Source organism: Sus scrofa, chromosome 9 (genome assembly GCF_000003025.6).
Source record: "Sus scrofa isolate TJ Tabasco breed Duroc chromosome 9, Sscrofa11.1, whole genome shotgun sequence".
Taxonomy (NCBI): Eukaryota; Metazoa; Chordata; class Mammalia; order Artiodactyla; family Suidae; genus Sus; species Sus scrofa.
In genome coordinates this window covers 134808174-134833209 of record NC_010451.4, presented here as the reverse complement: position 1 = coordinate 134833209, position 25036 = coordinate 134808174, and the positions used below count along the sequence as shown (strand labels likewise).

At 50.9% G+C, this 25036-nt stretch overlaps 1 protein-coding gene across 3 annotated transcripts in view; it reads left to right on the top strand.

The window, feature by feature from the left end:
• The window catches only part of LOC102160111, a 44629-nt gene extending 26208 nt beyond the window's left edge, over positions 1 to 18421 (top strand). Inside the window, exons 3-5 of one of the 3 annotated variants that reach the window (XM_005656761.3) lie at positions 15953 to 16011; positions 17732 to 17919; positions 18166 to 18421. In XM_005656761.3, coding sequence (XP_005656818.1) covers positions 15953 to 16011; positions 17732 to 17919; positions 18166 to 18244 — 326 coding nt within the window. In that variant the 3' untranslated portion in view covers positions 18245 to 18421. Of the gene's footprint in view, positions 1 to 15952; positions 16816 to 17731; positions 17920 to 18165 lie in introns of those variants that run through there. The other 2 variants (XM_013989671.2, XM_021063895.1) reach the window with 2 other exon arrangements.

Sequence of the window (25036 nt, the reverse complement as noted above, 5' to 3'; positions counted from 1 at the left end):
CATCAATACTACCTCTGCCGTCCTTTGAACAGTTCCTAGCTTCTAATGGATTGGGGACAATAATTTTTTTTTTGGCTACACCTGTGGCATGCAGAAATACCCCGGCCAGCGATCGAATCAGCACCACTGCCGTGACCTGAGCCATAGCAATGACAATGTGGGATCCTTAACCTGCCAGGCCACCCAGGAACTCCCAACAGTAATATTTCTGTCCCTTAGTGAAGCCACAGGAAACATGGCAGCGGGCCATGCCTTGGCCTGGGGTGGCGGCAAAGGAGGTGTGGGGGGAAGGGATCTGGATTTGTCCTGGAGGCAGAATCGGCAAGGCTGGTAGCTGGAGGGATGGGAATTATCGGTCCTGAGAGGGGCCCGGGGCTGCGCTGCAGGTCAGGAGGAAATGCCCTCCTGTCGTCCAAGCGGGCCAGGCTCCTCTGCTCAAGGTGTTCTCGCCCCGCTTGCTCCCACACCCCTGGTTTTCCATCCTCAAAGCCTGCAGTCGCCTTTGCTCTGCCCGTTTGTCCTCTGGGGGAGCGTGTTCCCCAAGAGCAGTGGCTTCTCCCTGCGCGAGGCCCGTCTTTCCTGATACTCTGACTCCTTCTGATCGTCCCTCCATCTCTGCCAGGCTCTTCCAGCCCCAGGGCTCCCACCTCAGTCCCGACTCCGCCCAGCCAAGCCTCCCCATTGCCTGTGGACATTTCAACTCCGAAGAAGCTCGAGCTCAGCCCCCGGCCCGTCCTAGCCTCCCCTCAGGTCCTAGTGGCCTCTTTGCTGCTTGGGCCCCTACCCTTCAGCCAGACTCACCTACCCCCCTGCGTCCTCACCAGGGCCCTGGGCGTCCCGGACATGTTACAATCTTCACCCTGGCATCCTGAGCCCCCAACTGACATCGAATCCAACCTGCCGCTCAGGTATCTCTTCTAGAATCTTCTCTAAAACCGTGGGTTCCTCTAGATTTAAATGGTCTCCCCAGGTCCCTCCTTCAAGAAGGCACCAGTCCGTCTCCCGTGTGCATTTGTCTGGGACTTTGCCACTTCTCACAACCCTAACTCCTGCCGTTTGAGTCCCCCGCTCCCTTCAAAGCCTGGTTCCAATCTCCCTCCTCTATGCGGCTTGTTCTGCGGCCACCAAGCCCCCGAGCTCTTCCTACTCTGCTCCCTTGGTGTGGTAGTTACAGTGTCAGTTGGTCTGGTTTTGTTTTAAATTGCGGTAAAAACACACTGCGTAACATAAAATGCACCGTCGTAGCCATTTTTAAGGGCACAGTTCCGTGGCATTAAGTCCTGTCCCGCTGTCGTGCAGCCATCACCACCGGGCATCTCCAGAAAGTCTTCATCTTCCCCAACTGAAACTCTGTACACGTTAAACGCTAACTCCCGACTGCCCCCTCCTCCAGCCCCTGGCAGCCACCATTCCATTTCTTGTCTCTATGAGCTTGACAACTCTAGGCCATATATATAAGAATCATGTAGTATGTGTCCTTTGGGGGCTGGCTTATTTCACTCAGCCTAATGTCTTCAAGGTTCAGCCAGGTACCAGCATGTATCCTGAATTTTCCTCCTTTTTAAGGCCAGACAGTATTGCTGTGTGTGTATATATATATGTATTCCATAACATTATCCATCCATCCAGGACCAACACTTGGGTGCCTTGGGCCTCTCAGCTATTGCAAATAGGTCGCACGACTTTGGCATCAGACAGAAGAGTTTACACCCCATCTTGCTAATTTTGTAACCTGGGTCCGAGACCTAGCCTCCAGGACGCTCGGATTTCTTCCATGTGGAATGCGTGACGGTCTGCGTCTGTCCTTTATGGTTTTTTTCAGGCAGCGAATGAGGTGACAGATGAGAAGCTTCCCGCGAGCATCCCGACACCGAGCAGGTGCTCAGGGCAGGCGGGGAAGCCCCCAGCCTCTCGCCAGTATCACCAGTTAGGCTTCGTGGTGTACTTCCTTTTTGTTGTTTTTTAAACCCGCAGTGGTTCTAGCTCCGTAACTCATGCTAGAATGTCAGGGGGCAAGAACTTGAACGTAATAAATAGCCACTGACTCTTTGCTGATTGTTTGGCTTGGGAGTGGCTGTGTGTGTATGAATGTTTAAAAGCATGAGTGTGTGTGTGTGTGTTTGTATGCACATGCACGTGCACAGGGGCTCACCCTGGTGAGCGCCAGAGAGGGTGTGGGGATGTGTGTTTGTGGTGGGCAGGGTCTGCATATGAATAATGCCCTTGTCTGCCACATGTGACCCTCTGGGGCCGGGGGTGGGCACAGGTGACTGGTTTGTACCCACCTCTGGCCTGCTTGCCCCTGTGGTTCTCTACGAGCCCCCGCTTCCCCCCCACAGCAGGGGAAGGAATGAGCGTGGAGCGGGCACGGGGCAGAGCAGCTAAGATGGAGATGCCAGGGCAGGGTCTTTGTTCTGCCCACGGATCCTCCCACCCCCACCCCATCCGCACCCGAAAGAGTTGTTTTCTGTGCCAGCCTGGCGTGCCCATTCCCGCAGCCCAACAGAAGGGCTGTCCCCACTTGGCTTTTGCACACCCTGGCCTTGTGACAAGGCGGGCGCCTTCCCAGCGCCCCCCGCCCCCCGCCGCCACTTCGAGTTGGCAGGTGTGAAATATTAATTGCCTCGCTGGGGACTGGGCTCTTTCTGTCTGTCGTGTCTGACCAGAATATCATTCTCTCCTGCAAATATAATTACCGGTGTGGGGGAGGGGCCGCAAGGTACTGGGGGGGTGCGTTGGGGGGGTCTGGAGTTGGGCTGTGGCTCTTTTTTCTTAATCGCCTCTCGCCTGTCTGTTAATTAGGAGCCGTGCTTTGCTACATGCTGAGATATTTTGGTTAATTATGAAAGAGAAAAGGACAAATTTGTCACGTCTTTTGTTTTCGTTCCACCACGTCTGGTGGTGACAGCGGTGTGAAGGCTGACGGACTGCTCGGAGACAGCGCCAGATGCTCCCCCCTCCCCCTCCCCTGGAGGCAGGAGGGGCTGCAGGCGGGAGGGAGGGAGGGGGGCAGGCAGACCTGGGCATGGGGTCTGGCCAGGGAGGGTCCCCGCGGGTCAAAGGGAGAGATTCCCATTCTTGGACGTGGACCGCGAAGCAGAGGCGGGAGGAGCCAGGGATGCTGCGGGAGCCCAGCCTTCCTGGGGCAGAAGCAGGGAGATGCTCCTTCCCCCGGGTCCAGTCTGGGCTGGTGGCCTTAAGTGCACATTCAAGGGCCCAAGGCTGAACCTGCCCTTAACTCTCAGAGCAGAAGGAAGGCTTGAGGGAGGAGGGGCGTGAGGCTGCGGATGGGAGGGCTGAGCAGAATACAGCTCAGAGTCTGTCCCGACTAGGCCTCCCAGGAGGTGTGGAGGGTGGGCGGGTTCTCTCTGCCAAATGCTCACCTGGCTAAGGCCTATTTCATGTCTCGGCTTGTACCTTATTCCCCTAGACCTGGGTGGGAGCCCTGCTGTTGGGCTCTGTGGCTCACTAAGCCTTTGCTGTGTGATGGTTACTTTTATGTGTCAAATCGGCTGGGCTGTGGTGGCTGGTTATTTGCTCTAACACCAGTCTAGATGTTGCTATAAATAGACAGTCTAGATGTTCTCAACTTTCACAAACAGGAATTTTTTTTTTTTTTTCCAGGGCTGCACCTGCAGCATATGGAGCGTCCCAGGCTAGGGGGTAAATCGGATCTGCAGCCAACGGCCTACACCACAGCCACAGCAATAGGGGATCAGAGCTGCGTCTGCGACCTACACCACAGCTTGGGGCAATGCCAGATCCCCGACCCACTGAGGGAGGCCGGGGATGGAACCCAAATCCTTGCGGATACTAGTCAGGCTCATTTCTGCTGAGCCACAGCAGGAGCTCCCACACCCGGTAGATTCTGAGCGAGGCAGACTGCCCACTCTGCTCTGGGCGGCATCATTCAATCAGCTGAAGGCCTTGTGAGCAAGGAGTTTTCCCGAACAAGAGGTCGTTCTCCCTCAAGCCACATAGAAACCTCCCTTGAGCGTCTTGCCTTCTAGCTGCCCAACAATTTTCAAGCTTGAGACTGCAACTTTTGGGTGTTCCTGTTGTGGCTCGGGGGTTAAGAACCCGACATGCTGTCTGTGAGGGTTTGGATTTGATCCCTGGCCTTGCTCAGTGGGTTATGGATCTAGCGTTGCTGCAAGCTGTGGCGTGGATCACAGACCCGACCCGGATCTGGCGTTGCTGTGGCTGGGGTGTAGGCTGGCAGCTGCAGCTCCAATTCTCCCTCTAGCCCAGGAACTTCCATGTGCTGCAGGTGCAGCCCTAAAAATAGGGGGAAAAAAAAAAGACAGCAACTTTTACCTGAATTTCTGGCCTGCCAGGCTGTCTTGCAGATTTTAGATTTGCAAGCCCCTAATTACATGAAGCAATTCCTTAAAAGAAATCTCTCTCTTTGTATGAATATGTATATATATAGGAAGTCTCTAATTGGCTCTGTTTGTCTGGTGAACCCTGATAGACACACGCGCCCTTTGCAGCTCTTACCGCCTGGCCTGGACTGACCTGCTTCCCTGTCTGTCACCTTCGGTGATGGCAGAGATTGAACTGGGTCCTGGAGGAGTATCCCCTGGGCCTGGCCTGAACATGCATTTGTTGCATGCTGAATGAATTTGTTTGGGCAAACCAGAAAGACCTACATCCCCAAACCAGTCAAGTAAGCATCCCAGACAGCCCAGGCAGTTCCTGACTTATCAATGGGTTGAAATCCAAAAATTCTTCCGAGTTGTCTGAAGCTTTTTCTCACAACAGCAAGGTATCAGTGCTGGCAGGGCTCCCGGGCTGGCTGCCAAAAACCTATTTAACCCATAGGATAGATTAGGTACTGTGCATTTGCCATGAAAAATAGTAGGAAACAATACTCTTGCAAAGCTAGTAATTAAAAGAGAAATATAGCAGTGCTGAATACAATAGGTAAAATTTTTTATCTGGAATATTGAAGTTTTAGGAAAAATGATTAGAAAAGGGTGAGAAAGTAGAGAGAGCCTTATGGACAAGCCTAAATGGAATTTTGGAGTATTTTCAAGGGTTCTGGAAGTTGATGGGACTGAGTCTTTATTTGATCTAATTTCTGTGCAAAACTCAGGGTTGTTTACCCCCCTTCTTGATCGCTGCGTAAGGAGGCCACCGCTTCCTGGTTTCAATTAAGTCATTAGTTTGTTCACGAATGTAACGGAAAGAGGGAGTAAAGGAATCCTTTGGCAAGAGTTAGAGAGAGAAAGAAAAAAAAAACAGCGTAGATCTGGACGAGGGTGTATGCCTTCATGGGAACAAGATTGCTTGGGCTGAAATGCTCTGAGTCTTGAGTGGTGATGGAAGAGGAGGAGGGCAGGATGGAGCAGTGGGTGCCCAGGCTCTGCAGAGCAGCGCAGAGGGGGACATGTGCAGTTCCCCCTTCTCGTCACCAGGAGGCGCTGTTGTCCTGTTCGCAAGAGGCTGGGGGTGGGTGCGGGGGAGGGGATACCAACCTCAAGGAATCAGTAGGGCACACAGACAGGAGGGAGGGAGTGTGGTGGACGTTTCCAAGTTGGGTGTTACTCCTGCAAACCAACAAATGCCCTAAGATCCAGAGGAGGTGTGCGGCAGTGGGGGAACCAGAGGGACGGGGAGCCTGGCACCGGCCCTGCGAGGTGGGCATAGTGGGATCCGCAGGAAGACAGGGGGCAGGTCAGCGAGAGCAAAGCTCCTGAGGCCAGAGGGGCCTGGTGTGTTCAGGGCAGGGAAGTAACTCAAGGGTGCTGCTTTGTGACATAGAGCAGCACAAATGGGGGTGTTAGGAGGGTGACGTTTGGGGGAGGGGAAGAGGGAGCAAGACAATGGGTTCTTTTTACAAAAAATAAAAGCCTTTGATTTTGAAATAATTTCAGACTTAGCGAAGAGTTACAAAGAGAGTCTACAGTTCCGTGTGGACTCTACCCACCTCCCGCTAATATGACCACCTTCAGTGATCACCGTATGTTGACAGGTACAAAACTAGTGAGTAAACAATAGACCTTATTCTCATTTCCCCCATTTTCCCATGAATGTCCTTTTTCAGTTCCAGGATCCCACTGGGGAAAGCTCTACTCCAATCTCTGACTGCTTCTCAGCTTCCCCTTACTTTTCATAAGTACCTTTACCCGCTCTGGGTAACTGCTCACGAGGAGGCTCTCTTGAAAAGTCACTATTCCCCCTTTCTGCCCTCTGTTTCTTAGAAGGGCTCACCACATCTAACCCACAGTCAGGAGGGTGGAAAGTTAGCTCCACCTTCTGGAGGAGAGTCACAAAGAGTTTAGGGACTTGCGCTGAAACCACCAGGTAGTCATTACATGCTTGGGGGGAGATGCTTTGTTTTTATTTTGTTTTTAAATTTTTTAAAAATTATAGTTGATTTACAATGTTGTGTCAATTGCACAGCAAAGTGACCCAATCACTCACACACACACACACACACACACATTCCTCATACTATCTTCCATCATGTCCTGTCCCAAGAGACTGGATATAGTTTCCTATGCTGTGCAGCAGGGCCTCATTATCCACTCTAAATGTAATACTTGGCATCTACTAACCCCAGACTCCCCATCCACCCCACTCCCTCCCCATCCCCTGCCCCCTTGGCAACCACAAGTCTGTCCTCTATGTTTGAGTGTGTTTCTGTTCTGCAGATAATTTGCACCATAATTTAGATACCACATCTAAATGATGTCATATGGTATTTGTCTTTCTCTTTCTGACTTGACTTCACTTAGTGTGAGAATGTCTAGTTGCATCCATGTTGCTGCAAATGGCATTCACTGGCTGTTTGTATGGCTGAGAAGTATTCCATTGAGTATATGCACCACATCTTCTTAATCCATTCATCTGTCGATGGACATTTAGGTTGTGTCCAAGTCTTAGTTATTGTGAACAGTGCTGCAGTGAACGAATGGGTGCATGTGCCTTTTTGAATTGTAGTTTTGTATGGATATATGCCCGGGAGTGGGATTGCTGGGTCGTATGGTGGTTCCATATTTAGTTTTCTGAGGAACCTCCATACTGTTTTCCATCGTGGTTGTACCAGATGCATTTTGGGGGGGGAGATGCTTTGAAGCTGTGCTGATGTCCTATTTGGAGGAATTCATTATTGGGTTAGTTGACTTTGCCATGCTTTTGGTGCGGAGGACATAATTGAGAGAGAGAGACACAGGATGAGATGTGGGAGCCCCAGGACCAGGGATTTGTGAGTGAGAGCCAGAGAGGTTCATTCTTTTGCCTGTGGTCAGTCACCCAGCACCTTGTTGCCAGAGCAGGACTAGTTGAGTGTTGAGACCCTGGGCAGGGCCCCTGCAGACATGGTCCTGGTGGGGGCAGGGGAAGCGGTGGGGGTGTGGGTGTAGGAGGAGAAAGATGCCATTAGCATGGGCTTCTAGTAGTGGATTCTTGGCATCTTCTGCAGGGGAGGGCTTGGGGACCCAGCTGTGGGAATTCAGTCTGCCTTGTCCCTCCTCCTTCCCTGTGTCGGCCTGGACTAACAGGCATGGAGGAGATGCCCTCCAGCTTCCTTGAGGGTCTTACTTCTGGGCTGTGTCAGGAGCCTCGTTCCCAGCCCACTCGGGACTGTCCGCAGCTTTCTGCGTGGGGCCATAGCCTGACAAAGCCCAGCTTGCTGGTCCACTGTCTGGTCCACTGAGTGGTGGTCTGTTCTCTTTTTTCTTCATTTTTTCATGTTATGGCCACACCTGCAGCATATGGAAGTTCTCTGGCTAGGGGTCGGATTGGAGCTGCAGCTGAGGCCACAGCCATGGCAACACTGAATCTGAGTCCCATCCGTGACCTACGCTGCAGCTTGAGGCCGCACCAGATCCTTAACCCACTGAGTGAGGCCAGGAATTAAACCCACATCCTCACAGAGACAATGTCAGGCTTTTAACCCACTGAGCCACAGCAGGAACTCCCTGGAGGTCTGTTCTTGCTCAAGCACCTCTCTTCCTCTTTCCCCACGGAATTCGGGCGTCGGTCTCCCGTGGCACACTCTAGCTCTGCCCACGTGTGAGCAGCAGCAAAGCACGGCTGTAGGAGATGATGTCTCAGTGTCGAGACCTTAGGGCTTGCCCCTTCCATTTTCCCTTCCACATCTCAGCTTTACAGACAGTTGCCTGAATTGGGAGCTGTCTGTGTCTGCAGAACTGGGGACTGGCTTGGCTGCAGGGCTGTCTAGGACCTCCTTCCTCTACTCAGAGTCCTCTGTGCCACCATCCGGTCTTTGAGAGACAGACTGGCTCGGGGATGGAAAGGGCATGATCCTAAAACATCTCCTACAGTTGAGCTTTAGCTTGGCTCCTCATGTCCTATCTTGAATCACGTGTTGCCTTAGGTACACAGCTGGTGCTTACTGTGTGTGTGTGTGTGTGTGTGTGTGTGTGTGTGACAGAGAGAGAGAGAGAGGGAGGGATATTAATTGCAATGCACATTGTCTCTTTCAGCATCTCCAGCCTGTCTTTGATTTATTTGATTCCAACCCATGTGGACCTGGCTTCATCTCACTCCTTCCAAAAAGCCTTCCTAGATTTACTTTACGTCAACTGAATTTTCCTCTGGCTAATTTGACCTCGGCTCTAGGCTGTCTGGGTTACTGAGTAGTTTCAAATGTGGACCTTCAGGCTCCCCATCCAAAGTGTAAGCTCCTTGAGGGGCTCTCCTGCCTCCCTAAGTCTGTATGATTGACAGACGGACTGGAGGGTAGAACAGAAAGAATTTTAAAAATCGCACACGGTCCCCCGCGATGAGGAACTCATTTGTCCTTTGGAGCAGCTGAGGATCTGGATCAAAGCTCCAAGGATATAGGCTGTCCCGTGTGTGGGTCAGAGGAGGCGTCAGGGCGCAGGCGGGGAAAATGCCTCATTCTCACCCTGTGGTCTGGCCTCTGTGGGGCAGCGTCTCCATTGCTCAAAAGAAATTAGCAGGAGGCAGAATTACTCTTCCTCAAAGGGGTTCAAAGAATCCTCCCTGCCCTGAGGCAACGCCCCCTCTACCCAGTCCCTGCAGAGCGAAGGCCCTGGTGCCCGGAATACGGACTCCGTGGACAGGGAGCCCCCATCTGTCGGGAGGGGGAACGGTGCACAGGTTCCACCTAGGGCTTTTATTTTTTTCCTTGCCTCTTTGTTTGCATTCAGTCAGGAGGTGACACATTCTAGAACATAACCTCCCTTCCCCATTCCAGGAATCTAATTGTTATTTCTGTGTTTGCGAAAGATAAAGGATTAGCAAGAATGCCTTGCATTAAGGCGCCATTTGTAAATGCTTTATAATTATTTATGAAATTATCCTGCATTTTATAGCATGGGAGATAATAACTTAAATTGATGTATGAGACATGCATAATCATTATTTTAATAATATTAAATGCACCTCTGTAGAATAATCATTGCATAAATATGAAGAAAGCGTTCAGAAGTGGCACCTTAATTTAAGACATTACAGGATTCGAGACAGCCAGATCCACGACCCTTTTTCTTGAAGACAGATGGAGTTTCTTATCTCGCTGCAGTGTTCCTCTTACTTGAGGTGAAAATGAATTCTTAAATTAAAAAAAAATATTATCGAGGTAATTTTGGCAACGTGATGAAGCAATGGGAGGGGAGATAAGAAGCAGAATTTCCAGGGACCAGAACAAATTGGACAAACCTTATCTTTGCTCGCCCGGGTCCTCCCCACGCCTAGGGTACTGGGAGAGCCGTCTGGTCTCCCGGCGAGCTCTGGGGAGGAGTTAAGACCTGACGGATGGTGGAGGCTGGTACATTCGTCTCCTCTGCCAGGGCTTTGGGGCTGTTTGGAGCAAGGGAAGCCCCAAAAGAGAATAGAAGATCCACTTTGCACAGCGGTAGGTCTTGGTAATGAGGTTGGAGGATCCAGGGGAGTGTAAAATGCGGCAGCTGGGGTGGGGAGGAAGAGGAGAGACGAGAAACATAATCACAATCTATTATTTATGTGAATCTAGTTATTTTTGATTGATTAATCAAAACACTTTTTTAGTTTATTTTTTCGCTAGGTTAGTGGGGCCGAGGCAGAAATGCCTGTCTCCCAGCAGTGCGACCCCGCAGCCGCCTGCTGTGGTGCCCTCTGCTGGTCACCGTCAGAATTTCAGCATCATTCCAAGAGGTAACCACCTGGCTGAGGAACTGAGGCCTCCCCAGGGTCTAGGCCCTGTGCTCCATGTTTTATAAATATCATCTTGTTCAACTTGCACGACACCCACTGGGTGAGAAAACTGAATCTCAGAGCTTAAAGGTAGACCCAATCTTTTTTTTTTTTTTTTTTTTTTTTTTTTTTTGCTTTTTAGGGCCACACCCTTAGCATATGGGGGTTCCCAGGCTAGGGGTCAAATCCGAGCTGTAGCTGCCGGCCTACACCACAGCCACAGCCATGCAGGATTCAGGCAGGGTCTGCAACGTACACCTCAGCTCACAGCAACGTCAGATCCTTAATCCACTGAGCGAGGCCAGGGATCGAACCTGCGTCCTTGTGGATGCTAGTCAGATTCCTTAGCCGCTAAGCCACAATGGGAACTCCTAGACCTAAGCTCTTAGTTGCTGGACTTTATGGAGCCAGCCATGAGGCTAGAAAGCTGACCTTTGGTCAGTGACCCTGTTATCCAGCCCCAGGCTCAGGAATGGATGCAAATCTATTCTGCATTGAAAGGCTATACTCCAGAGTCTTAAAGATTCATCTGGAAGTGCATCTTAGTTTCTAACTTAAATCCAGCAATATCTCGAGTGAATTTTTTTAGGGTAGAATAAATCCTTGAAATATGTATTATTTATTCTACAAACTAATTATGGCCCCTGTGTGCTCAAATATTAGTAGTCATGCTGGTTCTTCTTTTGCTCTCATATCTCATACCCAGTTCTCATCAGGAAGATCTATCAGCTTCTCTTCCAAAATATATGCCGGCCCCAGCTTCTTTTTACCACGCCCCCTATTCCCGTCTTGGTCTAAGGCCCTGTCAGGGTTTGAGTTACTGTGACAGCCTCCGAGCTGGTCTTCCACAGCAGCTGGAGTGACCCCAGAAGACTATAAATTGGACGGTGTCCTGCCTCTGTCTCCTCCAGATAGAAGCCAAGTCGCCCCCCCATGACCTGGCGAACCCTACACCATCCAGCCCTCTGATGCCGTTTGCCACCCCTTCCCCCCCCTTTCCCTTTCTTGCTCTACTCAAGCCCCAAGGGCCTCCATGGAACTCCTTGAATGTGCGGCCAAGCTGTGCCTCTGAGCCTTTGCACTGGCTGATCCCTCTATCTGGAATGCCTTTCCCTCAGAAAACCTTGCAGCTTGCTCCCTCCTCTCCTTCAAACTCGTGCCCAAATGCCTCCTTCTCAAATGAGTCCTACCCTGTCACCCTATGTAAAATTACAACCTCCACCCCTCATCGTCCGTCTTCCTTCTCTCTTTTATTATTCTCCTCCCCAGCGCTTATCATTTTCTAGAACTTACATCATGTGCTTACTTAGCATGTTTGTTGTTTGTCTCCTCGCCCAGAAGCAAGCTCCCAGAGGGCAAAGCTTTCCTTGGCTTGATACACGGCTTGCTCCCCAGCAACCTGGAAACACGCCCCATGCCTCGGTAGGTACTTGCTCGTTAAAGGCGCAGTGTTGCTCCCTTGTCCCCAGGTGATGGCAGGCAGGGGGACCAACTGTCCTGGTCTGCCCAGGACTGACCTGGTTTGGGCGCTTAAAGTCCAGCATCTTGGAAAACCCTCCCATCCTGGCAAAAGGGGATGGATGGTCACGGGTGAAGAGTGTCGGGAGCAGGGGACAGCCCCCGCCCCCCACCGCGTGCCTGAGGCTGTCGCCCCAGCCTGGGCATCAGGAGGAGTCTACATCAGCACGGGATGGAGAATGGCACCATCTCAGAAAAAGCCTTTTGAGTTATGGAAATTGCAGCTTATTATGAAGGAGAAAGTGAGTTTCTATTTCCCTGTAAGTGGCACAGGAGTAGAAAAATGATTGTGTAATGATGTTTCAGTGGAACGATTATTTTCCCGAGACGGAACGACATGAAGTATCACTTTGATTACGCCCTGCCTCCTGATCCTGCCCCTCCGGCAGAGTTTAGTGGCCAATAAATCTTCCCGGAGCCTCCCTGACCTGTGGCTGCTCCCTCCACAGGGACTCCCCGCTGCCCGGTCCTCCCCGGCCCGGCTGACCCCTGCTTCTCCCAACTGTGCTTTAGGAGGATTAATCTGGGCCAGAGCTACGGTCGGAGGTGAAAGGAGACGGGGGCAGAGAGCGGGGGGCCGGTGGGGGCCCCGGGGGTGACCTTGAACCAGAGAGGCAGGCCTGCGTGGCACTGGGCAGGGGCTGCAGTGGAAAGACGGAGGGAGACATAGGGATCAGGACGCGACTGGAGAGGCAGCTCCGTGGGCTTGTTGGGGGTGACGGCAGAGGAGACGGATCCCTCAGAGGGTGAGGACGGGTCTGAAAAGCAGAAAAGCATAGCCGGGTTCACCCGCGCTGCGCGCCGAGGGGCCTTCCTCTTGCCCTGCGTGATTAAATCTCTGTATATACCGGGTTGTTTGTCCCTGGAGGCCATTTGAACCTGCTGCGGCAGCCGTAGCAAAGCCCCACAGGCTGGGTGGCTTTGACAATAGAATTTTTTTTTAGTACAGCATAGGTGGTTTTGCATGTTGTGTCAATTTCTGCTGCTCAGCAAAGTGACCCAGTCATGCATCTACATACGTCCCTTTTCTCATGACAATAGACATTTTTTTTCCAGCCTTCCATGGAAGCTGGAAGTCTGAGACCAAGGTGCTGGCTGCCAGGGTTTCTGGGAGAGCTCTCTTCCTGGCCTCCAGCCGGCCGCGCTGCCTCCTCACCAGGAAGAGAGACAGAAAGAGGTCTGGGGTCCTCCCTCTCATATAAAGACACCAGCTCTCTCAGATTTAAGCCCCCCACCGACCTCATTTTACCTTTATCACCTCCTCCCAGGCCCTGTGTCCAATCCCTTGGGCTTCAGGGACACAGGTATTCATCCCATCACACGCCCGATTGGAACTGGGTCTTCCTCTTGGACCCCAGAGAGGCAGTCCGGCAAAAGCTTGCTTGTAGCCAGAGGAGTATAGCCCATCCCCAGTCTCTCCCGAGAATTTTGCTTTGAGATTTTCAATGCTTAGAATCAGAATCACCAGCACAGGGATCTAAACCAGTGTTTTTCAGAGTTCCCGTTGTGGTTCAGTGGAAACTAACCTGACTAGTATCCATGAGGATGGGGGTTTGATCCCTGGCCCTCCTCAGTGGGTTAAGGATCCGGCATTGCCCTGAGCTGTAGGGCGCAGACGTGGCTCAGATCTGGCAGTGCTGTGCCTGTGGTACAGGCCTGCACATGTAGCTCCAATTCGACCCCTAGCCTTGGAACGTCCATGTGCTGTAGCTGCAGCCCTAAAAAAACAAAATATCAATCAATCAATTGATCAGTGGCTGTCAAAGTGTGGTCCCAGGACCAGCATATCATCTCCTGGGAACTAGTCAGAAATGCAAATCCTCAGGCCTCACCCCTGCCCCCTGACTCAGGGACTCCAGGCGTCCGTGTTTCGACAGACTCCCCGCCGCCACCCAGGGGAAACCCATTGCAGGTAGAGTTTAAGAATAATTGTGAATAAATGAAAGTCTCTCCCGAGAATTTCGCTTAGAGATTTTCGATGCTTAGAATCAGAATCACCAGCACAGGGATCTATGTACAATCGTTTGTGATAAAACATGATAGAAGATAATATGAGAAAAAGCACGTGTGTGTGTGTATATACATGTATATATGACTGGAGTGCTTTGTTGCACAGTAGGAATTGACGAAACTTTATAAATCAACTATAATAATTAAAAACAAACAAAGAAAAAACAATCAGAATCACCCGGAGAGCTTATAACAACACCGATTGTCCGGCCCATTGGTGGGGGTTTTGACCCGGGGGCCTGAGCTGAGGCTCCAGGGTCTGTATGTCTAATAAGCTCCCAGGGAGGCTGATGCTGCTGGCTCCGGAGCCACGGCCCTGGACACGCTCCTGGAAAGGCACTCACAACCACGGACTGAGTTTCAGAGTGCTCTCTGTCCCCTTCTCTCCGCCACACTTGACAGGGCCTTGCTTCCAGACCTGATGTTGCCTTGGGCCGCCACTTAGTCCCCAGCGTCCCGCACTGGGGGCCGCACTGGGGGCTGGGTGCCTGCCACTCCCAGGCCAGAGCTCTGCCCAAGCACCTGCTGGCTCTCAATTCAGGCTCAAACTGGAGTGGGGAATAGGCCTGCCTAACCCGAGCCTGCGAGCTGGGTTTTGTCCCTGACCAGGCCTCTTTCGCCACTTCTATTTCAGGACCTGCATGGTGCCTGAGCCAGCATCTGATCTGGGGATGGGGCCTGGCCTTACCTGTGCTTTGACCACTTTCCCTTCTGCCCAGACCTCACACATCACTGGGTCCTTGTTTTAATTTCTGCTCCTGAACCCGGGTGCTCCAGCCAGGGCCCTCCTACCGACAGCCAGGCTCCACTGATCCCTTCCTCCTGCTTCTGCAGTATTCTGGATTTGACCTACTGGGAAGGGACTCCCAGCCACTGGGTGTCCACTTGAGTGTCCTGAGTGTCCAGGCCACCAACTGCTGCCATTCCCTCCACACACCCCTGTGTCCACCCAGTACCAGCATCAGCACCAGATCTCACAGGGCTGGTCCACCCTTGTGGGCCACCCAGGCCCTGAGCCCTCCTGCCTCTTAGCCTGCCCACCCAGCTGCAGTCCTTCTTCCAGGCTGGACCAGGTCCGGGGACATGACGGGTCCCAGTTGTCACAGGTTGTCATATGCCAGGACATGGTCCAGCCTGGAGGAAGTGATGCTGACACATGGGTCTGCAGCATTGCTCAACCGCATGTTGCTCGGCCATCGAGGGAGAGGCTGTGCTGTTGGCTGGGCTCCCAGGTCCCTAGGATGAGGGACAGGTGCTAGGGCTTTATCGCCTTGTGACCAATTCTAAGGGTCCTTCAGCAATTGCTGGCTGGGAAGGAGAGGAATGAAGAAGGCTGTGGGTTTTGTCCTAATTTGTTTGGTTTGGGGCTGGACCCCAGGCGCGGGAACCACAGTAATTAGCCCAGCTGCAGAATTGGGCAAACTTAGCACATGGCTGTCATTGCTCCAAGGGGTTGGGCTGGCACCGGAGTCACTGGCTCCCACGAGGGCTTTTGTCAGCTGGGAACAGGGGGCTGTGATTACAGCCCGCAGATGTGGAGGGGCTTTCGGTTCCCAGCCTCCCCTCCTCATCCCCTCTCCCTCCCCTTTTGGCTTTTGGAGCTGCCCCATTGCTGAGTCTGGGGGGGGAGGGTTGGGGAGCCCTGGGATTGGAAGGGCAGAAGCGAGGACGCAGCCAGGTCTCTGACCGGCGCGGAGGCTCATGTGATGGGGAGGTTGGGGTCTGGTGCTCACTGGGCAGGGAGAGCAGAGAGGAGCCATAAGCAAATGGAAGAGTGCATAGGCCCAGGGCTCTGGGGACAGAGCATCTGCAATTTGGCAAGCCAACCAGAAAATTACAAAGATGGTTCAATATGCAGGCAGGGGCTCTGGGTGGGAGAAGGATGGGCAAGAGTCACAGAAGTGAGGGGACACTGGGCTACCGAGAGGGGATCTGTGACAGCCTCTGACTGGGCCAGGGCCTCTTCCCATCAGCCTCACCCGGACATGCATTCCAAGGCCCCCCACGGAGCTACAGGCTGTGCCGGAGCTAGGCACTGGTGCACATCCCGCAGCTTGTGGGGTCTCCGTGGCCTCTGGGGGAGACTTCCCCACCCTGGCTTTCCTTCTGTCCTTCTCAAGCTCTACTCAAGATGCCCCGTCCTCAGCCTACCTGCCCGGACAGGTAAGCACCTTCAGTCACTGGACCTCTGCGTGCTGCAGTGTCCAGAACCTGTGCCGTTTTGCTGCCTCTGCTTCTTTGCTTTTAATTGTAGGAGGAGGTAACAGCAGCAGAGATTCAAGGCAGAACTTGGGGAGACGCCCATCAAAGCAGGTGAGGATGGGGAAAAAGGACCGAGGGTGGGCCCATCGGTCCGTTCCAGAACTCCCACTGGACTGTCAAACGGGGTTGAGCGGACAGCTGAGCCCTGGAGCCTGGGGACGAGATGTTCCATCCTCTGAGCAGACTGAGGCCGGATGTCGGCTTGGAGCCGACGCCGCACCAGCTCCAGCTCCCTTCCTTGGCTGCAGGGTCTTCTTTGGAGTGAGGGTCGGCCCTCTCGGCGCCTCAGGGAGCGCAGGGCCCTTCGGAGGCAAGTGGTGTGGGGGCCTCTCCCATGTGGGGGGCTCTGTTAGACCTCCTTCCTTCCTCTTCTCGTTGGCGGCGAGGCTGGAGGGTGTGCTTTTTCCAGACCCTTCTCTCTCACGAGTCTGAACAGTCAGAGGAAGCGGCAGGGAGAGGATGAACCATCCGAGCCCTGAGAGCTGGTGGGAACCGAGCGAGACCGCGAGAGAAGTGGCCGTGAGAGCTGAACCCTGGGCTCCTGGGCTGAGGTTTGGGGAGAGGAGGGTTTGCAGGGTGGGTTCCCTCAGGCTGGGTCCACGCTGGAGAAAGGCAGACTGTGTGCTGCTGGGGGGCCTCAGCGTCCGTGGACGCCCAGCTTCATCCTCACCGGCTGCCCTGTCCCCTCTGAGCCCCACTGCGCAGCTCCATCCATTCCCCCTCCGCGGTATCTCGTTTGCTCTTCTTCATGGCCTCTGGGCCTGGAACTTAGGAGAAACTCAAGTTGATGTATGGAATTTCTCTTTTTCTTTTTTAGGGCCGCACCCATGGCATATGGATGTTCCCTGGCTAGAGGTCAGTCAGAGCTGGAGCTGCAGGCTGCACCACAGCTCACGGCAATGCCGGATCCTTAACCCCTGAAAGAGACCAGGGATTGAACCTGCGTCCTCACGGACACTATGTTGGCTTCTTAATCTGCTGAGCCCAGCCGGAGCTCTGGTGAACTCAATTTAGCCAAGAGGAAGATGGGGCTGCTGGGCCTGGAGCACACGGGGCCCTCCTGCCATCCCACCTGTGGGCTCTTCCCTCTCCCTTCTTTCTCATCTCACATCCTCTCCTCTCTCCATGTTCTACTGCTGTCATTTTCCTTTCCTCGTTTTTCCCGTTTCCTCTCCACAGACGTGGGCTGGTCCCCGGTTGTTGTGAGCGTACAGGTGGATGCATCTGTAGCAGGTCCTCCCCAAACACCCAGTGTCAGCATGGAGATATGTGGCCAGGGTCCCCCCACGCCCCCGTGTCATGCACCTTCCCAGACGGCCTGTTCGTGTCTCTCTCCAGGCATCTGAGTCGGCCTGCGTTCGGACAGGCGGGGCTGGACCAGGATGTGACTAGGTCGTGCCACTCTGACTACACATCACCTACTGTTCTCACTCCACCTGCTGGTGCTTGACATGCCTTTTAAAAAAGTAGAACAAACTGCATTTTCCTAATGTGACTGACTTGATATTGGAGCACTGTTCCCAGACGATTTATCAATCAAGGTAGCCCTTGAGAAAGTACAGACAGTGAGAGATTGGTGCCTTTTATTTAAGAGACTGATTTGAAACACAGAAAATAACTGTGGAGAAATTTTTGAAAAGGAGGGATCAGTCGGATGGCAAGAATAAACAAGTGTCAGGATGTCACCAGTGATTTGGTCAAAGAGTCAGCTTCTAGAAAATATCTGAAAACAGTGTATAGGTACCCGAATGGTCTGTGTCTTTTATTTCAGCATCTGCTGCCAAGGAAAAAAACCAGTGAAGATAATGAATGGGCCAGAAATTCTTCAAGATTCCCCTCCATTGAAGAAGTTGTTTATCCTACATACTGGTTTCCAGCCTGTGATGGGCCTTTAAGTGAACCTGGCTCACCCACACGTGCAGTCAGTCCCGCCTTTGGAACTAAAAAAGCAACCCCAGGGTAGTAGGTGGCCTTTAAGATGGCTTCCAGTGACCCCTGCCTCTTGGTATTTGCTCAGTTGTATAATCCCTTCCCCTTTAGTGTAAGCTGGTCTTACTGATTTGCTTCTAATGAATAGAATATGAGAGAAGTTTTGGCATGCCGCTTCCAAGATTGGGTTATAAAAAGACTGTGGCTTCCATGTTGGGTACTGCTCTCTCTCTCAATATCTCCCTCACTTTCTGTTCTTATCTCTCTTTCTTTCAGAGTTACTGGCTCCCATGCAGTGAGGACCTTTAGACTGCCTATGGAGAGGCCTTTCAGATGCCTACAACCACACGAGTAAGGATAGAAATAGATCCTGCTCCACCTCTGATCAAGCCTTTAGAGGAGGCCTCAACTCTGGCCTTCAGCTTGACTTCAACCTGAGAAGACTGAACCACAGGCATCCAGCTAAGACACATTCAGATTCTTGATCCATAGATGCTGTGAGATAATAAATGTTTTGTTGGTTTGGGTCACGAAAAAAAGTTTGGGGATAATTTCTCACACGGCAACAGATAGCTAATACACCCTGATATCGTCAATACTTGATCTCTGGGACTTCTTCCAACCCCTTCCATTCACCACTGTCTCTACTTACTCTTCTCTAACTTCCCATTTCTATCTCCCAGCCCCTAGCCTCTTGCTTTGACTCCATCCTTACCTCCTTCTGCAGCTGCTTGGATTGATGGTCAGGTCTTAGCCTTATCATGTGGCTTTGACCTTGGTACCTCTCCAGGTACCATGTTTACAGTTCACCTCTTGATATCACAGCTTCTAAGCTTGTGTAAGACATTGCCACTCTGAACTCTATGCTGGCCAGGTTTGCCTCTCATCCACCGCAGGTCTACTCAGAAGCAGGGGCAGGAAACCAGCTGACTTGCTAGTGCAGGAGAGCTGAACCAGACTCGCTGGAAACATTCTCACTAAAAGCTGAAACAACCTCCTTATCATGAGAAAATCCATTGCATTGTAGCCCTTCCCCTTCTCTCAGCAGTCCTATCAATCTGGACTTTCCTGCGTCTGTGAGCTGATGAATGGCAAATGGTTGGCCCATTACTTTGTAAAAACAAGATGTTGTTTTCAGATATTTTTCTTTCCCCCTCTACCTCCCACTCCCATCTCACTTAAAAGCTCTTATTCTTTAAGTCTAGTCAGCATTTCATTCATTATTATCATTATTTTTGGAATTTAGACATTCACATGATCAAGTCTAGGTTCCATTATGGGGCTCTGGTGACTTAGGATAAATATTCTCTGAGACTGAGAGAGTATTTGGCTGTGTTTTCTCGGTTGCCCTATTCTCATGATAGTTCTGGCCTCAGAGTAAAGCAAAGGCCACCCTAAGGTGGGGCATAGAACTGGAATTTGATTCATGGTTGCCGTGATTCTGACGTCTCGAATTAAATTCAGTGTGAGTCTGGGGGAAATTGGACCTGACATGCCTCATCTCTTGTCACCAAGGACAGGATATCCTGACAGAAGACCTGCTCGGCAAGGGGAAGCGAGTGCCTTGCCTGTAGGAGATGCATGCTGTGTTTGCTGCAATGATGAAGACAGTTGTGGCCGAGCACTGAGGCCACCCACCTGTTTCCCCTGGAGGATCTCGCCTGGGATCCCCCTGCAGTCCTTGTCTATGACCTGGTAATTCCCAAAGCATTATCTCCAGGCCATTCCCTCTCTTGAGCTCCAGACCCAGGTTTCCAGCAACTCACTAGACAACTGCCCTTGAATGTCCATCAGGAACTGAAAGTTCTTCACGCACCAAATTGAACTTTTTTAAAAAATTGAAGTATAGGTGATTTACAATGTTGTGTTACTTTCTGTTGTACAGCAAAATGACTCAGTTATTTATATATTCATATATATTCCTTTCAAGATTCTTTTTCGTGGGAGTTCCCATAGTGGCTCAGTGGTAACAAACTCGACTAGTACCCATGAGGATGCCGGTTCGATCCCTGGCCTCGCCCAGTGGGTTAAGGATTTGGTGTCGCCCTGAGCTGAGGTGTAAGTTGCAGACTCGGCTCAGATCTGGAGTTGCTGTGGCTGTGGTGTAGGCTGGCAGCTGCAGCTCTGATTCGACCCCTAGCCTGGGAACTTCCATATGCCACAGGAGCGGCCCTCAGAAGCAAAAAGCAAAAAACAAAAAAACACAAAGATTCGTTCCCACTATGGGTTATTGTAAGATATTGACTATGATTCCCTGTGCTATGTAGTAGGTCCTTGTTATTTGTCTACTTTATATATAATGGTGTGTATCTGTTAATTCCAAACTCCTAATTTATCCCTACCCCTCTTTCCCCTTTGGGCACCATACGTTTGTTTTCTATGGCTGTGAGTCTGTTTCTGCTTTGTAAATAGTTTGTGTCATTTTTTAAAAGATTTTACATGTTATCATAGGATATTTATCTTTTTCCGATTTACTTCACTTAGTGTGAAAATCTCTAGATCTATCTATGCTGCTGAAAATGGCATGATTTCATTCTTTTTCATGGCTGAGCAATATTCCAGTGTGTGTGTGTGTGTGTGTGTGTGTGTGTGTGTGTGTGTGTACCCCCATCGTTTTTATCCAGTGCTCTGTTGATGGACATTTAAGTTGTTTCCGTGTCTTGGCTACTGTAAATAGTGCTGTTGAGAACAGAGGGGTGCAGGTGTCTCTTCAAACTAGAGTTTTCATCTCCCCCAGCTAGATGCCCAGGAGTAGGATTGCAGGGTCATATGGTAGCTCTATTTTTGGCTTTTAAGGGACCTCCATACTGTTCTCCAGAGCAGCTGCATCAGGGCACGTTCCCCCAAGCAGGGTGGGGGGTTCCTTTCTCTTCGCACCTTCTCTAGCACTTATTATTTGTGGTCCAAACTGAGCTTCTTGCTTACCTTGTACCCTAAGCTGCTGCTCATCCATCTTCCCTTTCCTGTCTTCCGGAATCCCTCCATTTGGTTCGAGCTGGAACCCTGGGGTGGAATGTGACTCTTCGTTTCTCCTTGGTACCCGGGCTTGGTCACTGAGCTGGTGGATTCTATGTCTTACATGTCTCTCGAATGGGGCCACTTCTCCCCACCTCCACTGTCACCCTCCTGCTCTCCTGCCTTGCTCCTCACTGACGCTTTGCTTCCGGTGGCCAGTCCATCTCCACCTTCCTGCCAGAGAGACGAGAACTTTCAGACCCCTCGAAGACTTTTTTCACCATTGGGTGAGCTGCCCCAGCTGCAAGTGTAGGCAGCGAGGCCTCCCTGACGGGACCTGGCCCTGCTTCCTGGTGCAGCCACATCATGTGTTCGTAAAAGGCATGAACTTCATGTTTTGGGCATAGTGAATGCTGGGTAGCTGCGCCCTCTGCCTTCGCGCACAGGGCTGCCTTGCCTGGGAATCTCCCGCCCACCCTCTTGGCTCACCGTGGGGCCTGGGTTTCTTCTCTCTGTCCTTCCAAACTCAGCTTAGCTGCCACCTCCCCTGAGACGTCTTCCTCAGCCCCTCAGGTCTGGGTTGGCAATTTCCTGGTGGGCTCTGAGAGTGTGCTGTGCTTACTCTGCCACTATAAATACCTGCTTGTCCCCCAAGAGCAGGGATGGCCATGGGTCCAGCGCCTCAGAGAGTGTCTGGCCCACAGGAGGGGATTTGTAAATGTGCGCCAGATCCACTGAGGGGGAGGCTTCCACCTTCTAGGTACCAGTGCACAGTAATAGCCTCCACCTTCCAGGTACCAGTACGTGGTAATAACTTCCACCTTCTAGGTGCTAATACGTAGCAATAACCTGCACCCACCCAGCAGGGAACTCTAGCGAGTACAGCGTGATGCGTCTTCGACTCGGGGTCCTGAGGCTGCTGCTTTGAACCCACGTCGCCTCTTATTAGGAGGCGTCACTGAACAGGACACCTCAGCTTGCTGGGTTGCAGAGGAGGAACCGTGACACACCCCAGGCAGGCCCCGCGTGAGGAGCAGGCAGTGCTGTGGAGGCCGAGGTGTCCGTCTCCGTCAGCGCCTGGCGAAGAGGGCCTGGTCCCTCTGCTCCCACGGCAGCCTGTGCCCAGGGCAATGAACCTGGGCTTTCAAGAGCAAGGCTGACAGGGCAGACTTGATAAGGGCCCTGGTTGTCAGCTATGATAATAAGAGTCTCATTTATTAATATAAAGGCCCGCTAATAGAGGCGGCACTTTTAATTAGCCAACACGGCCACGATGTTAATTTTTATCCAGAGTTATTTAAGTCCGAGAGCCTTCCTTCTCTCTTCTGTTAGCGCTTAGCTGGAGGGCGACTGAGACCATTTGTAATTGGATTTCTGTGCAGGACTTAATTATCAGGAGACAGTAAAGCCCCTGAAATGCGGCAGGTTCTACCCTGCTAACTGTTATTTTCCAGACACACTCGGGCCAATGAATGCGCAGATCTATCCAAATTATAATTTTTAAACTTAACAAAGCTCTCCCTCTCCCGCCCCCCAGGGCTAAGAGGAATCCTCCGGGAGCACAGATTTGCGGGGAGGAGGGCGGCGAGGCCGAATGCCTCATTCCTGTAATCAAGTCTTTGGCTCCACGGGCCACCGGGCGGCTCCCGCAGGCCCCTGGGGATCACGGAAGAGTATTTCCTTCCCTTGGCCAAATGGCTTATTAATAGAATCGGCTTATTTATATCTCACCCAGAAAATCCCAGAGTGATACAGCAACGGAGAGATATCGAGCCAATTAGTGGTGGGGCTTGTTGTCGTGGGGAGGGATCTAGTTATTAATTTAGCGCCCTTCACCAGTGGCAGAATCGATTCAGAGGAAACCAGAAGGAAAAGAAGAAGAAGAAAGCCAAGTGTTTCAGACCATCTGGGAAAACTCAAAGAGACAAGGCTAAAGCATTTATGCCTCCAGGGATGCTGCCAACCGCAGGAAAGCAGGCGGCGAAGACCTGGTCAGGGGTCAGCTGGGTCTGGAGTGGGCATCAGCATTTACGGAGCGTCTAGAATGATCCCATGCGTGTACTTTAGTGCATTTGGTTCTCCCAACCACTCGGTCAAGTGGGCTTATTTCACCCATGTCACAGAAGAACATCTGCTGAATCCCCTTTGGAGAGACCGTGGCGGCCGAGATAGAGCCTGCCCTCCCGCCGCATACCTGGCTCAGATGGAGAGCTTCTCAAGGTCATCAGCCAGCCTCTGTCCTTGGTCTAGTAGGACTAAGACGGGGACCTGGCTGTGCCAGCACCAAAGCCTGGGGAGTCACTGTTCCTTCTCCAGGGGGCGGGTGGTATGGCCTCGGCAAAGCCCAGGACACGAGGGCCCACCTCCTTCTCACTGGGCAGTCTCGCGGGCCTGGAAGCGGTCTCCGTGAGGACAGTTTAGTGCAGGACCAGGAAGATGGGCCTCAGGGACAAGGGCGTGGGGGAGAAGTCTGGTGGTCCCACGAGCATGTGCGGCAGAGATGCTCAGGGGGGGCCAGTCTTTTTCAACATGGCGATCACCTGTAGAAATTGGGGGGCGGGTGGGTGGGAAACAATATATCGGAAAGACAATAAAGTGTACCTCTGATCCTGCTGTCTTGTTCAGATCGTATTGTAACATTATGAACAGTTTTCCAAGTCATTACATATACTAGGTGGGCATAATTTTATTATTATTATTATTATTTTTCTTATGGCCGCACCTGCAGCATTTGGAAGTTCTTGGGCCAGGGATTGAATGCGAGCCACAACTGTGACCAATGCTGGAGCTGCAGCAGTACTGGATCCTTTTAACTCCTTGCACCAGGCTGGGGCTGGAACCCGGGCCTCAGCAGGCACCTGAGCCCCTGCAGCCAGATTCTTACCCCATTTAGCCCGCCGTAGCAGGAACTCCCAATGGAGGCATCATTTTAAATGCTAGTACATTATTTCATCTTGTGGATATACTGTAATTTACTTTCCAAAATGTGGTGGATATTCAAAAACTTGGTGGATACTTCATTTGTTTCTGCTTATCATTATGAATAAAACAGAGGGATATATGTATGTGTTTGTTTTTTATTTTTTACTTGCCCGAGATCGAAGTGGAATTATTGCAACAAGGAGAGTAAATGTTTCAGGACTCTCGAGGTGTCCCTTATTGCTGAGCTGCCTTCTAGAACTATCAGGCACATTTCTACCATGCTAGCAGTGTGTGAGACGCCTATCATTTCATCGTCCCTTCATCAATACTCTTGAATTGACTTTTATGAGTATTTGCTAATTTGATAGGGCAAAAAATGTCTTCCATTGCCGTGTTTTCTTCACATATATCGACTGCTGGTGCGGTTTCACAGTCCTTTGTTTTTTAAACCGTGATTTGTACTTCTCCTGCAAATAGTCGATTCTTGTCCTTTGCCCGTCTTTCTTTGGGGGTGGGTGGTTTCTGTTACGTATGCATGCTATTTTATATTTTAAGGACATTAATTTTTTGATAGTTTTGTTGCGGACATTTTTCTCAGGTTGATTTTGCTGTTTATTTTTACTTTCTATGATTTTTTTATAGAGCTGGTTTGAAATTTTATGCCCCCAAATATATCTGTGTTTTCTTTGTGCTTTCTCCAGTTGCTTTTATGCTTAGAAATTCCATTGCTGCACTGAGATAGAAATAGTAATCTATATTTTATGCTAAGTATTTTATGGTTTCTTTTTTTACGGTTAACTCATTCATCTGAAATTTATTTTGTTCAGTGTTGCATAATAAGGATTTAAATAGATTTTTCTCCGAAATAGTTAACATTTATCCTAGCGTCACATATTAAAAAATATTTTCATTTTCCCTTGGCTTGGATGCCACCTTTATCACATGCTAAATATTTTTTTATATACAGTAGACTATTCTGAGCTGTCTTATTCTGTTTAGTTTGTTCTTCTATTATCATCACACTGTTTTAATTATTATATCTTTATACATTCACATATTTTAAAATATAACATATTCATATATGAAATGTAGCATTTTATTATCTGGTAGAACAAATCTCCCACAATTATTCTGTTTTTTTTTTTTAATTGGCTATTCCTGCTCATTTTCCAGATGAATTTTAGAATCATGCTATTTAGCTCCAGAAAAAAAAAAATTCCATTTGGGACTTAGAAAGGGATATCTTAATTCATGAGCCATTTGCATCTTT